Raw genomic sequence first — 12,029 nt, 5'->3', positions numbered from 1 at the left:
GAGATTGTTAAACCTATTGTAACCCACGCACCCCATGGTAACTCAAAAGGAACTACACAGGGTCCAGGTGCCTTCTGCTATATCATTTTCCATTTTTGAAACATTTTCTTTTTAAATATTGCTCATTCTTACTTCAGAGGCTTTACTTTATTATATTCAAATATTAATATTTTTATTTTTTTGGTTTTTTCAAGACAGGGTTTCTCTGTGTAGCCCTGGCTGTCCTAGAACTCACTCTGTAGACCAGGCTGGCCTCGAACTCAGAAATCTGCCTGCCTCTGCCTCCCAAGTGCTGGGATTAAAGGCGTGCACCACCACCGCCAGGCAACATTTTTCTATTAACTATTTATACTCAGTTTCTTCCCTTTCTTCAGCATCTATGTACACTTACAAAACACTTCTACTTATATCTCACTGCTTCCAAACTTCCTACATCTGTCCTGAGGACTGGACACTCTTAAGCATACATTACTAATTCTAAGGCCTGGAACTTCAGTTTCTTGCATTCAGTGCGATGCCACTACTCTCTGCTTGTGTAATCTGGAACTTGTACCTTACATTGGTGCACTGCATATTCCAGGGGCTTTCAGGGTATCACTTGTGGTTCAGTAGTAAGGATATGGAGACATCTGCATCATCTGTATAGTGTAAGGCCATTACCTGCTTCGCCAGGTGTCCCTCGGTAGCCCAGTTAGCTCCATCCGGCATCCCTGCCCTGCTCCTGTTCTGTGAGTGCTGGGATCATGAGTGGCAGGTGATTCCTTGTCCGTGGTGGTTGGCCATTTAGGGAGGAATGAAGAACAAATGGAGTCTCCAAATCACAAGACTCCTAAGAAATATCTCCTAATGGCTACCCTCCCAGTTTAAGTTCAGGCAGCCATTTTAAGTACCTGCAACAACTGTGCCAAACCATAGGGCTGCTGTGCAACAGCCATCCTTTTGTTCAGAGGGGACAGGGACAGTCTGCGGGGTCAAAGCAGGTCAGGCTGGCAGGCGATGGTAGATCTGACGAAACCACGAGAAACACCGGGTTTACTCACTGTCAGGTAACTGCACTGGCTTTTCCTGGGGGCGGGGGGGAACCTTCTCTTCTGGAAGTCGGACCAATTCACCTCAAGCACCAGAGCTTGAATTCATGATCATCCTGGACACAGCACTCATCAGGACCGCGCCGCGGCTGAAGACCTTTCTTTCTATTATTAATTATTTTATCCCTTTACATTTCATATGATCCTCTTTCCCAGATTCCTCTTCACAAATGCTCCATCCCATTCCCCTTCTCCTTTGCTTCTATGACGGTGCTCTTCCACCCGCTCATCCACTCACACTTCAGCTCCTTTAGTCCTGCCCATACCCCTTCCTTTGGGGTCTCTGAGGTTGATTCCAAAGGTTGGCTGTGAGTATCTGCATCTGTATTAGTCAGATGCTGGCAGAACCTCTCAGGGAACAGCCATACCAGGCTCCTGTCAACAAGTGCTTCATGGCATCAGCAATCATGTCAGAGTTTGGTATCTACAAATGTGATGCATCCTGATTGAGGTGGTCTCTGGGTGGCCTTTCCTTCAGTCTCTGCTACATTTTTTGTCCCTGTCTTTTCTTTGGTCAAGGACATTTTTGGGTTAACAATTCTGAGCCGGGTGGGTAGCCCCATTCCTCAACTGGGGGCCATGCCTATCTACTGGAGACTGCCTCTACAGATTCTACCTCCCCTTTGTTGGGTATTTCAGCTAATGTCCTGGGAGTGTCTTGCTTCTCTGGCATCTGGAACTTTCTACTGGCTACCCCCCAGTTCCCCATGCCCCATTGATACATACTTCTGACCCTCTGTACTTCTCTCCTGTCCCTTCCTTTACCTGGTCCTGTCCCCACCTATTTTCCCTCCCCCTCCTTTCTCCCTCCTAGATCCCTCTCTTGCTTTAGCTCCTGTGATTATTTTGTTCCCCCTTCTATGTAGGATTGAAGCATCCACACTTTGGTCGTCTTTCTCCTTAAGCTTCATATGGTTTATGGGTTGTGTCATAGATATTCTGAGCTTTTGGGCTAATATCCACTTATCAGTGAGTATATACGATGTGTGTTCTTTTGTGAATGGGTTACTTCTCTTTGGATGATATTTTCTAGTTCCATCCTTCTGCCTGTGAACTTCACAAAGCATTTGATTTTAATAGCTGAGTAAATTGTACAAATGTACCATATTTCTGTATCCATTCTCTGTTGAGGTACATCAGGGCTGCTTCCAGATTCTGGCTATTATACATAAATAAGGCTGCTATAAACATGGTGGAGCATGTGTCCCTGTTATATGTTGGAGCATCTTCTGTGTATATACCCAGTTGTGGAATAGCTAAGTAGATCTATTTCCAATTTTCTGAAGAACTGCCAAATTGTTTTCCAAAGTTGTTTTACCAGCTTGCAATCACCAGCAATGGAAGAGTGCTCCTCAATCTCCATAATTGATGCTCACCAGCATCTGCCATAATAATTTATTATTCTCTCTCTCTCTCTTTCTCTCTCTCTCTCTTTATTTACACTTCAAATGTTACCCCTTTCCCAGTTTCCCGACTGCCTGGAAAAACCCTATCACATCCTCCCTCTGCCTGCTTCTATGAGGGTGTTCCTCCATTTACCCACCCACTCCCACCTCCTGCCATGGATTCCTCTACACTGGGGCATCTATAGAGGTTTCATAGGATTAAGGACCTCTCCTCCCATTGAATTTACTGTTTTTGATTTTAGCCATTCTGACTGGTGCAAAGTGGAATTTCAGGGTCATTTTGATTTGCATTTCCCTGATGACTAAAGGATTTTGAACAGGATTCTAAGCCATTTGAGATTCCTCAGTTCAGAATTTTTATTTAGCTCTGTATCTTATTTTTACTAGGGTTATTTGGTTCTCTGGAGTCTAACTTTTTGAGTTCTTTGTATATCTTGGATATTACCTTTTATCAAATGTAGGGTTGGTAAAGATATTTTCCCAATCTGAATATTGCCATTTGTCCTACTGACAGTGCCCTCTGCCTTAGAGAAGCTTTTCAATTTTATAGGGTGTCACTTGTCAATTGTAGATCTTAGAGCATGAGCCACTGATGTTCCATTCAAGAAAATTTCCCCTGTACCAATGTGTTTGTGGTTCTTTCCCACTTTCTCTTCTGTTAGATTATTGTATCTGGTTTTATGTGAAGGTCCTTGATCCACTTGGACTTGAGCTTTGTACAAGGAGATAAGAATGGATCAATTTGCATTCTTCTACATGCTGAACTCCAGTTGAACCAGCACCATTTGTTTAAAATGATATCTTTTTTCCTCTGGGTGGTTTTGGCTCCTTTGTCAAAAATCAAGTGATCATAGGTGTGTGGGTTTATTTCTGGATCTTCAATTCTATTCCATTAATCTACTTGTCGGTCTCTGTATCAATACTGTGTTTTGTTTACCACTATTGCTCTGTAGTACAGGCTGAGATCAGGGATGGTGATTCCCCAAGAATTTCTTTTATTGTTGAGAAAAGTTTTAGCTCTTCTAGTTTTGTTTTTGTTTGTTTGTTGTCGTTGTTATTGTTGTTGTTATTACAAGGTGAGTTTGAGAGTTGCTCTTTCTACCTCTGTGAAGAATTGACTTGGAATTTTGATGGGGATTACACTGAATCTGTAGATGGATTTTGGAAAGATGGCCATTTTTACTATATTAATCCTGCTGATCCATGAGCATGAAAGATCTTTCCATCTACTACGGACTTCTTCAATTTCTTTCTTCAAAGATTTGAAGTTCTTGTCTTATGGTTTTTTTCACTTCCTTGAATAGAGTCACACCAAGATATATTATATTCTTTGTGATGATTGTGAGGGGAGTCATTTTCCTACTTTCTTTTTTTTTCAATTTTTTATTAGATATTTTCTTCATTTACATTTCAAATGCTATCCCGAAAGTCCCCTATATGCTCCCCCCACCCTGTTCCCCTACCCACTCAATCCTACTTCTTGGCCCTGGAGTTCCCCTGAACTGGGGCATATAAAGTTTACAAGACCAAGGGGCCTCTCTTCCTAGTGATGGCCGACTGGGTCATCTTCTAATACATATGTAGCTGGAGACACAAGCTCTGTGGGTACTGGTTAGTTCATATTGTTGTTCCACCTATAGGGTTGCAGACCCCTTCAGCTCATTAGGTACTTTCTCTAGCTTCTCCATTGGGGACCCAGTATTCTATCCAATAGCTGACTGTGAGTATCCACTTCCATATTTGCCAGGCACCTGCATAGCCTCACAAGAGACAGGTATATCAGGGTCCTTTCAGCAAAATCATTCTGGAATATGCAATAGTGTCTGCGTTTGGTGGCTGATTAAGGGATGGATCCCCAGGTGGGGCAGTCTCTGGATGGTCTATCCTTTCATCTCAGCTCCAAACTTTGTCTCTGTAACTCCTTCAATGGGTATTTTGTTCCATATACTAAGGAGGAATGAAGTATCAACACTTTGGTCTTCCTTCTCCTTGATTTTCTTGTGTTTTGCAGATTGTATTTTGGGTATTCTAACTTTCTGGGCTAATATCCACTTATCGATGAATGAAAATCAGGTGACTTATTTTGTGATTGGGTTACCTCACACAGGATGATATCCTCCAGATACATCCATTTGCCTAAGAATTTCATGAATTCATTGTTTTTAGTAGCTTAGTAGTATTCCATTTTGTAAATGTACAACATTTTCTGTATCTATTCCTCTGTTGAGGGACATCTGAGTTCTTTCCAGCTTCTGGCTATTCTAAATAAGGCTGGTACAAACATAGTGGCACATGGGTCCTTATTACCAGTTGGAACATCTTCTGGGTATATGCCCAGGAGAGGTATTGCAGGATCCTATGGTAGTACTATGTCCAGTTTTCTGAGGAACCACCAGGCTGATTTCCAGAGTGGTTGTACAAGCTTGCAATCCCACCAAAAATAGAGGAGTATTCTTCTTTCTCCACATCCTCTCCAGCATCTGCTGTCACCTGAATTTTTTATCTTAGCCATTCTGACTGGTGTGAGGTGGAATCTCAGTGTTGTTTTGATTTGCATTTCCCTGATGATTAAGGATGTTGAACATTTTTTGAAGTACTCAGACCTTCAGTATTCCTCATTTAGAATTCTTTGTTTAGCTCTGTACCTACCATTTTTAATGGGGGTTATTGGAATTTCCAGAGTCCAGCTTCTTGAGCTCTTTGTATATATAGGATATTAGTTTCTTTTCAGATTTAGGATTGGTAAAAATTCTTTCCCAATCTGGTGGTGATCTTTTTGTCTTATTGACAATATCTTTTGGCTTACAGAAGCTTTGCAATTTTATAAGGTCCCATTTGTCGATTCTTGATCGTATAGCACAAGCCATTGTTGTTTTGTTTAGGAATTTTTTTCCACTGTGCCCATATCTTCGAGGCTTTTCCCCACTTTCTCCTCTATAAATTTCAGTGTTTCTGGTTTTTTGTGGAGTTCTTTGATCCACTTAGACTTGCGCTTTGCACAAGGAGATAAGGATGAATCAATTTGCATTCTTCTACAAGACAGCCAAAATCAAGAACACATTAAAAGGATCATCAAACATGACCAAGTAGGCTTCATTCCAGGGATGCAGGTATGGTTTAATATATGGAAATCTAACTTCGGAATCCACTATATAAACAAACTCAAGACAAAAATCACATGATCATCTCCTTAGATGCTTAGAAAGCATTTGACAAAGTCAAGACAAAAATCACATCATTATCTCATTAGATGCTGAGAAAGCATTTGACAAAATCCAATAACTCTTCATGATACAAGTCATGGAAAGATCAGGAATCCAAGGCCCTTATCTAACATAATAAAAGCAATATACAGCAATCCAGTAGCCAACATCAAAGTAAATGAAGAGAAGCTGGAAGCAATCCCACAAAAATCAGGGACTAGACAAGGCTGCCCACTTTCTCCCTACCTATTCAATATAGTACTTGAAGTCCTAGCCAAAGCAATTTGACAACAAAAGAATATCAAGGGGACAAATTGGACAGGAAGAAGTCAAAATACCACTATTTTCAGATGATATGATAGTATATATAAATGACCCTAAAAATTCAACCAGAGAACTCCTAAACCTGACAAACAGCTTCAGTGCAGTAGGTGGATATAAAATTAACTCAAACAAATCAGTGGCCTTTCTCTACACAAAGGATAAACAGGATGAGAAACAAATTAGAGAAGCAGCACCCTTCACAATAGTCACAAATAATATAAAATACTTGGTGTGACTCTAACTAAGGAAGTGAAAGATCTGTATGACAAGAACCTCAAGTCTCTGATAAAAGAAATTGAAGAGGATCTCAGAAGATAGAAAGATCTCCCATGCTCATGGATTGGCAGGATTAATATAGTCAAAATGGCTATCTTGCCAAAAGCTATCTACATATTCAATGTATTCCCCATCAAAATTCCAACTCAATTCTTCACAGTGTTAGAAAGAGCAATTTACAAATTCATCTGGAATAACAAAAAACCTAGGATAGCAAAAACTATTTTCAACAATAAAAGAACCCCTGGTGGAATCACCATGCCTGACCTCAAGCTGTACTACAGAGCAATTGTGATAAAAACTGCATGGTACTGGTACAGCGAAAGACAGGCAGATCGATGGAATACAATTGAAGACCCAGAAATGAACCCACACACCTATGGTCACTTGATCTTTGACAAGGGAGCTAAAACCATCCAGGGGAAAGAAAACAGAGTTTTCAACAAATGGTTCTCGCACAACTGGCAGCTATCATTTTCCTACTTTCTTTCTCAGCCTTTTTATCCTTTGAGTAGAGGAAGGAAGCTGATTTGTTTGAGGTAATTTTATATCCAGCCACTTTGTTGAAATGGTTTCTGCTGTAAGAATTCTCTGGTGGAATTTTAGTGGTCACTTACGTATAGTATTATATTATCTGCAAATAGTGATATCTTGAATTCTTTCTTTCAATTTGTTTCCCTTTGACCTTCATTCATTGTATAATTGCTCTGGCTAGAACTTCCAGTATCATATTGAATAGGTAGAGAGAGATTAGACAGCCTGTCTTTCCCTGATTTTAGTGGGATTGTATCAAGTTTCTCTCCGTTTAGTTTGATGTTGGCTAACGGTTTGCTGCATACTGATTTTGTTATGTTTATGTATGTGCCCTGAATTTCTGATCTATCCAAGACTTTTAACATGAAGTGGTGTTCTATTTTGTCAAAGACCTTTTCAATGTCTAATGAGATGATCATGTGGTATTGTTCTTTGAGTTTGATTATAGAGTTGATAACGTTAATGGAGTCCTTGTATTGAGCCATCACTGCTTCTCTGGGATAAAACTTACTTGTTCATGGTGAATGATGGTTTTGATATGTTCTTGGATTTGGTTTGCTGGAATTTTATTATTTTTGCATCAATATTCATAAGGGTAATTGGTCTCATATTCTCTTTATTTGTTGGGTCTTTGTGTGGTTTAGAATACATGACCCAATAAAGAACAATTTAAAAATAGATCAATTAAAAATAGAAATATTTACATTGTAAGTGTAAGTGTATTTTATTATAATAAATGTATTACATATGATAGGATATATATGTATGTACATATATACATATGTATGTATGTATACACACACACACACACACACACACATATATATATATATATATATATAGAGAGAGAGAGAGAGAGAGAGAGAGGGAGAGGGAGAGGGAGAGAGAGATAGAGATAGAAAGAGAATGGAAGGAGAAAGAGAGAGGCAGTCAAATCAGATAGCTCAGCACTTATCACTAAGTTTAAAAATCTAAATTTGCTCCTCAAGACCAACATGGTAGAGAAGAAAACTAACTTCAGCACTGTGTCTCCATTTGTACACACATACACACATGCTTACATACACATATATGCACACACAGAAACTTGCATACACATGCATATACAAACATACACACACAAGAAATTAATAAAATAAAAGACAATAATAAAAATCATGGCAGGATGCTAAGTCTCATTTGTCAATAATAAAATGCAAAGCAAGACCACAGTGAGGTACTGTTAGGTAACTATAAGCAACCAGATAAATGTTGTATGTATATGGGGCAATTATACATTTTTAGTGAGAAGATAAAAAGGTGCAATTTTCAGAGAATAGTTTTGAAGTGCTTCAGTAAAGTAAATCTAGAGCTACTAAATGACCCATAAATTCTTCTCCTTGTTATATAAACAATATTAATGACAACATATCCACACAAACTTGTGCATAATTGTATATAATGGTGCTATTTAAGATAGGGAAAAGTGGAAACAGCAAAAAAGATGACACTGATGGATAAAGACAACTAAAATAAAATACCTTTTCTCAATAAAATGTAGCACTTACATGTGCTACAATGCAGATGACATAAAAACATAATGCTGAGTAAAATATATCAGTCGCAAAAGACCAAAGAATGTATGTCTCATCTATTTCCAGAATGGGAAAATACACAAAGACTGAATGCAGGATAGTGGTTTCCTGGGTCTTGGGAATGCTGCTAGAGGGTTAAATGCAACTGCATTATGTGGTCTGAGAGAGACAGCAATGAAATATTGAACATCCAGACTGTGTTCTACAATCCAATTGTTCTAGAATTATTCTGAAAATTTTTGTGAATATACTAAAATAATTACATGTATATTTCTAGTTGGTAGATATTATAGTGCATGAATTTTTTAATAATGATTTTTTAGTAAACTGATACATTTCTAATGGGTCCTGGCATAGGAAAAAGTCAAAAGAATACAAAATATTTTTTTCTACCACAGTAAATTAATCTATGAATACTTTGAAGTTTTATTGTTTGGGAACTGGTAATTGCCTATATATTCCATATCCACTAACTATATTGCTGGATAAAACTGGAGCCAGGGTGCTGATACTATGTTATTGAAAGTCATTATGCATAGCTTCTTTCTGAAATGAAATAGAAGAGATAGAAAAAGAAAAGAAAGAAGAAAGCAGATATCAATTGTATAAAGATTACAGGAGGGCTGGACTCTGGGTACAACGGAAGAGCACTTACTTAGCAAGTTTGAAGCCCCAGCATCACAGAAAACAGTTATTAGGGGCACATACCTGTAACCCCCAGCACTTGGGAGGTAGAATAAGAAGATCACAAGTTCAAAGTCACCCTTTGATACATAGTGAATTCAAAACTAACCCAGGCTACATGAAATCCAAGTGTTTAAAACAACTTAAAGGGAGGGAAGGAGGAACAGAGAGAAGGGATTAAGTTAAAGAGTACAGCCAACTAAAAAACGCAGTACCTCCTGGGGGAGTCCCAATGCTGCTGCCAAGACCTAGAATAGCCATCTTGTGAATTCGAGGCTCAAGCATCACTGCAGATTCTTCTCCCCTCTCCCAGTGGGGTATTCTGACCTGCTCCAGGTGAACATTTTCTAGCCCATCTTGCTGCAGGTTTTGGTACATGATTTGAATAGCTTTCTCTAGGTTCTTAGAGCCACTCAGTCTGGGTCCAACAGTATCAACTAGAAGTCCCAAACGCTCATAGGACCGGTTCTGGTATTTACCATAAACAGCAAGGTTGATAATTGCTTTAGCAACATCTTCATAGTTGGCTATTTCTTCTTTTATTTCTCGAAATGTTCGCTGAGAAACACCATTCTTGAATACAGCTTTACCAGAGCCCAAGGCTAAAAGGTGAACAATGAACAGGAAGAAAAGGGACCTCATTGTTCCTAGTTGCTTTTCTTCCTGAAAGAAATAAATAAGAAACATGTTTTAGAAAAAAAATCTCACAGGCATCCACCCATAACACATGGCCTGCTTTCCTTCTCCTCTTCCCTTTCCAGCAATCATGCAACTCCCCCCATCATATTTAACAATTGAGTTCCTATGAATAGACAGGCCAAAGAATTCTCACCCTTACTAACATGGTGGTATGTATCAAATATGTGGAGTCACTTGTTATCTAGGATATTGTTATTAAAAGACAGAGAGTGGGGCAGAGGGAGATAGACAAGCAGACAGAGAGCTACAAAGAGGACAGGGAGGAGGGGGAAGAACAAGCATTGGTCAAAGTGATGCTTGCTGCATGTCCCCCCTTAACAGAACTCTAGCAAACTAGGTGGTCACCTTCCCTCTGCTCAAATAGGCTCTTTCTTCTTTGCCTGGAAAACTTGACTTTTGAGGCCATCTCAGTTGTAAATTTTTTTCACTAACATCGTTTCCACTAAAGATACCTAATTCTTTTTAAACAATATTTATTGAATACCAGGTATATTCCAGGAACTGTGATATACTTTTAGAAGCAGAGAACTAAAACAAATGCAAAAACAAAGATGAAGATTTGTTATTCTTCAACTCTATGTTATACATTACCTACAGGTTAATAATAAAAACAGTGCAACACATTTATTTCATTATTGTTATGTATCAGATGCTGTTCTATGTACACTGCTCTTGTTATTACATTTAATCCTCACAGTAACTCAGCTTCATGAGGCAGACTCTTATGACCTTTGCTTTAATAAATAAGGAACTGGAGCACTAGCACAGAGAGATTAAGGAACTGGAAATATATAAAGTTTTTCCCAGTTCTAAGCTCTATGTTAAACAGTACTACTCATTTATCCCTACAGAAAGTTAAAGTCCATGATAAATAACACAGGTAAGTATGTGTAGTGCTGCACAGTTTAGGACCCAATAGTCTCATGGGTTCAGTTTAAGTAAATTAACATTAAGCAGAATTTAAAATTCAATTCTTCATTTTTTTCTGACATATTTCAAGTACTCAGTAGGCACATGTGACTAGTGGCTGCCACCCCACACAATTCAAACAGAATGATTGTCATAGCGGAAAGCTTAGATAATATCAAGTCAGACAATTTTTAAATTGTGTAGACATTGTGGCTCAACTACCCCTTCCAATAGAATTGTCATCATGAGAGTTATTGGGAAGTGAGACTTTAAGTCTTAAAGCTTCTACCCTTCTGAATGAACCAAAAGTTGACATCACAGAGTTGACTCATCATAACCTCTTCTAGTTTCTCTTTAACCACTTCTCCTGTCCTTTTGCAATATGATATGCTATGATAATGTTATGAAAGGATAAGAAATCCTCTCTCAGATTTTCCAGTCTCCCAATCAGTAATCCTATACATTTCTGTTTACTATTAATTACACAGTCTGTGATATCCTCTTATGAAAAACAAAATAGACAAAGACAAGATTATCTTCTCTTTTTTTGTATTTTTTAATTAGGTATTTTCTTCATTTACATTTCAAATGCTATCCCAAAAGTCCCCCAGGCCCTGCCCCTGCACCCCCTACACACCCACTCCAACTTCATGGCCCTGGTGTTCACCTGTACTGAGGCATATAAAGTTTGCAAGACCAAAGGGCCTCTCTTCCCAATGATGGCTGACTAGGCCATCTTCTGCTACATATGCAGCTAGAGACAGGAGCTCTGGGGGTACTGGTTAGTTCATATTGTTGTTCCGCTTATAGGGTTACAGACCCCTTTAGCTCATTGGATACTTTCTCTAGCTCCTCCACTGGGAGCCCTGTGTTCCATCCAATAGCTGACTGTGAGCATCCACTTCTGTGTTTGTCACGCACCGGCATAGCCTCACAAGAGACAGCATTATCAGGGTCCTTTCAGCAAAATCATGCTGGAATATGCAATAGTGTCTGCGTTTGGTGAATAATTAAGGGAGGGCTCCCCAGGTGGGGCAGTCTCTGGATGGTGTATAGTATCATCTAAGCTCCAAACTTTGTCTCTGTAACTCCTCCAATGGGTATTTTGTTCCATATACTAAGGAGGAATGAAGTATCAACATGTTGGTCTTCCTTCTCCTTGATTTTCTTGTGTTTTGCAAATTGTATTTGGGTATTCTAATTTTCTGGGCTAATATCCACTTATCAGTGAATGAAAATCAGGTGACTTCTTTTGTGATTGGGTTACCTCACACAGGATGATATCCTCGAGATACAAACATTTGGCCAAGAATTTCATAAGTTCATTGTTTT

At 39.0% G+C, this 12,029-nt stretch overlaps 1 protein-coding gene across 2 annotated transcripts in view; it reads right to left on the bottom strand.

Annotated features, from left to right (window-relative positions):
* Positions 1–12,029, bottom strand: part of Cpq (carboxypeptidase Q) — a 511,424-nt gene that overhangs the window by 371,985 nt on the left and 127,410 nt on the right. For both annotated transcript variants that reach the window (NM_018755.2, NM_176073.4), the window contains one exon: positions 9,305–9,752. In NM_018755.2, the coding sequence (NP_061225.2) occupies positions 9,305–9,731 (427 nt within the window). In that variant the 5' untranslated portion in view covers positions 9,732–9,752. The remainder of the gene's footprint in view (positions 1–9,304; positions 9,753–12,029) is intronic.

Source organism: Mus musculus, chromosome 15 (genome assembly GCF_000001635.26).
Source record: "Mus musculus strain C57BL/6J chromosome 15, GRCm38.p6 C57BL/6J".
NCBI classification, from domain to species: Eukaryota; Metazoa; Chordata; class Mammalia; order Rodentia; family Muridae; genus Mus; species Mus musculus.
This window is presented reverse-complemented; position numbering and strand designations above follow the sequence as displayed.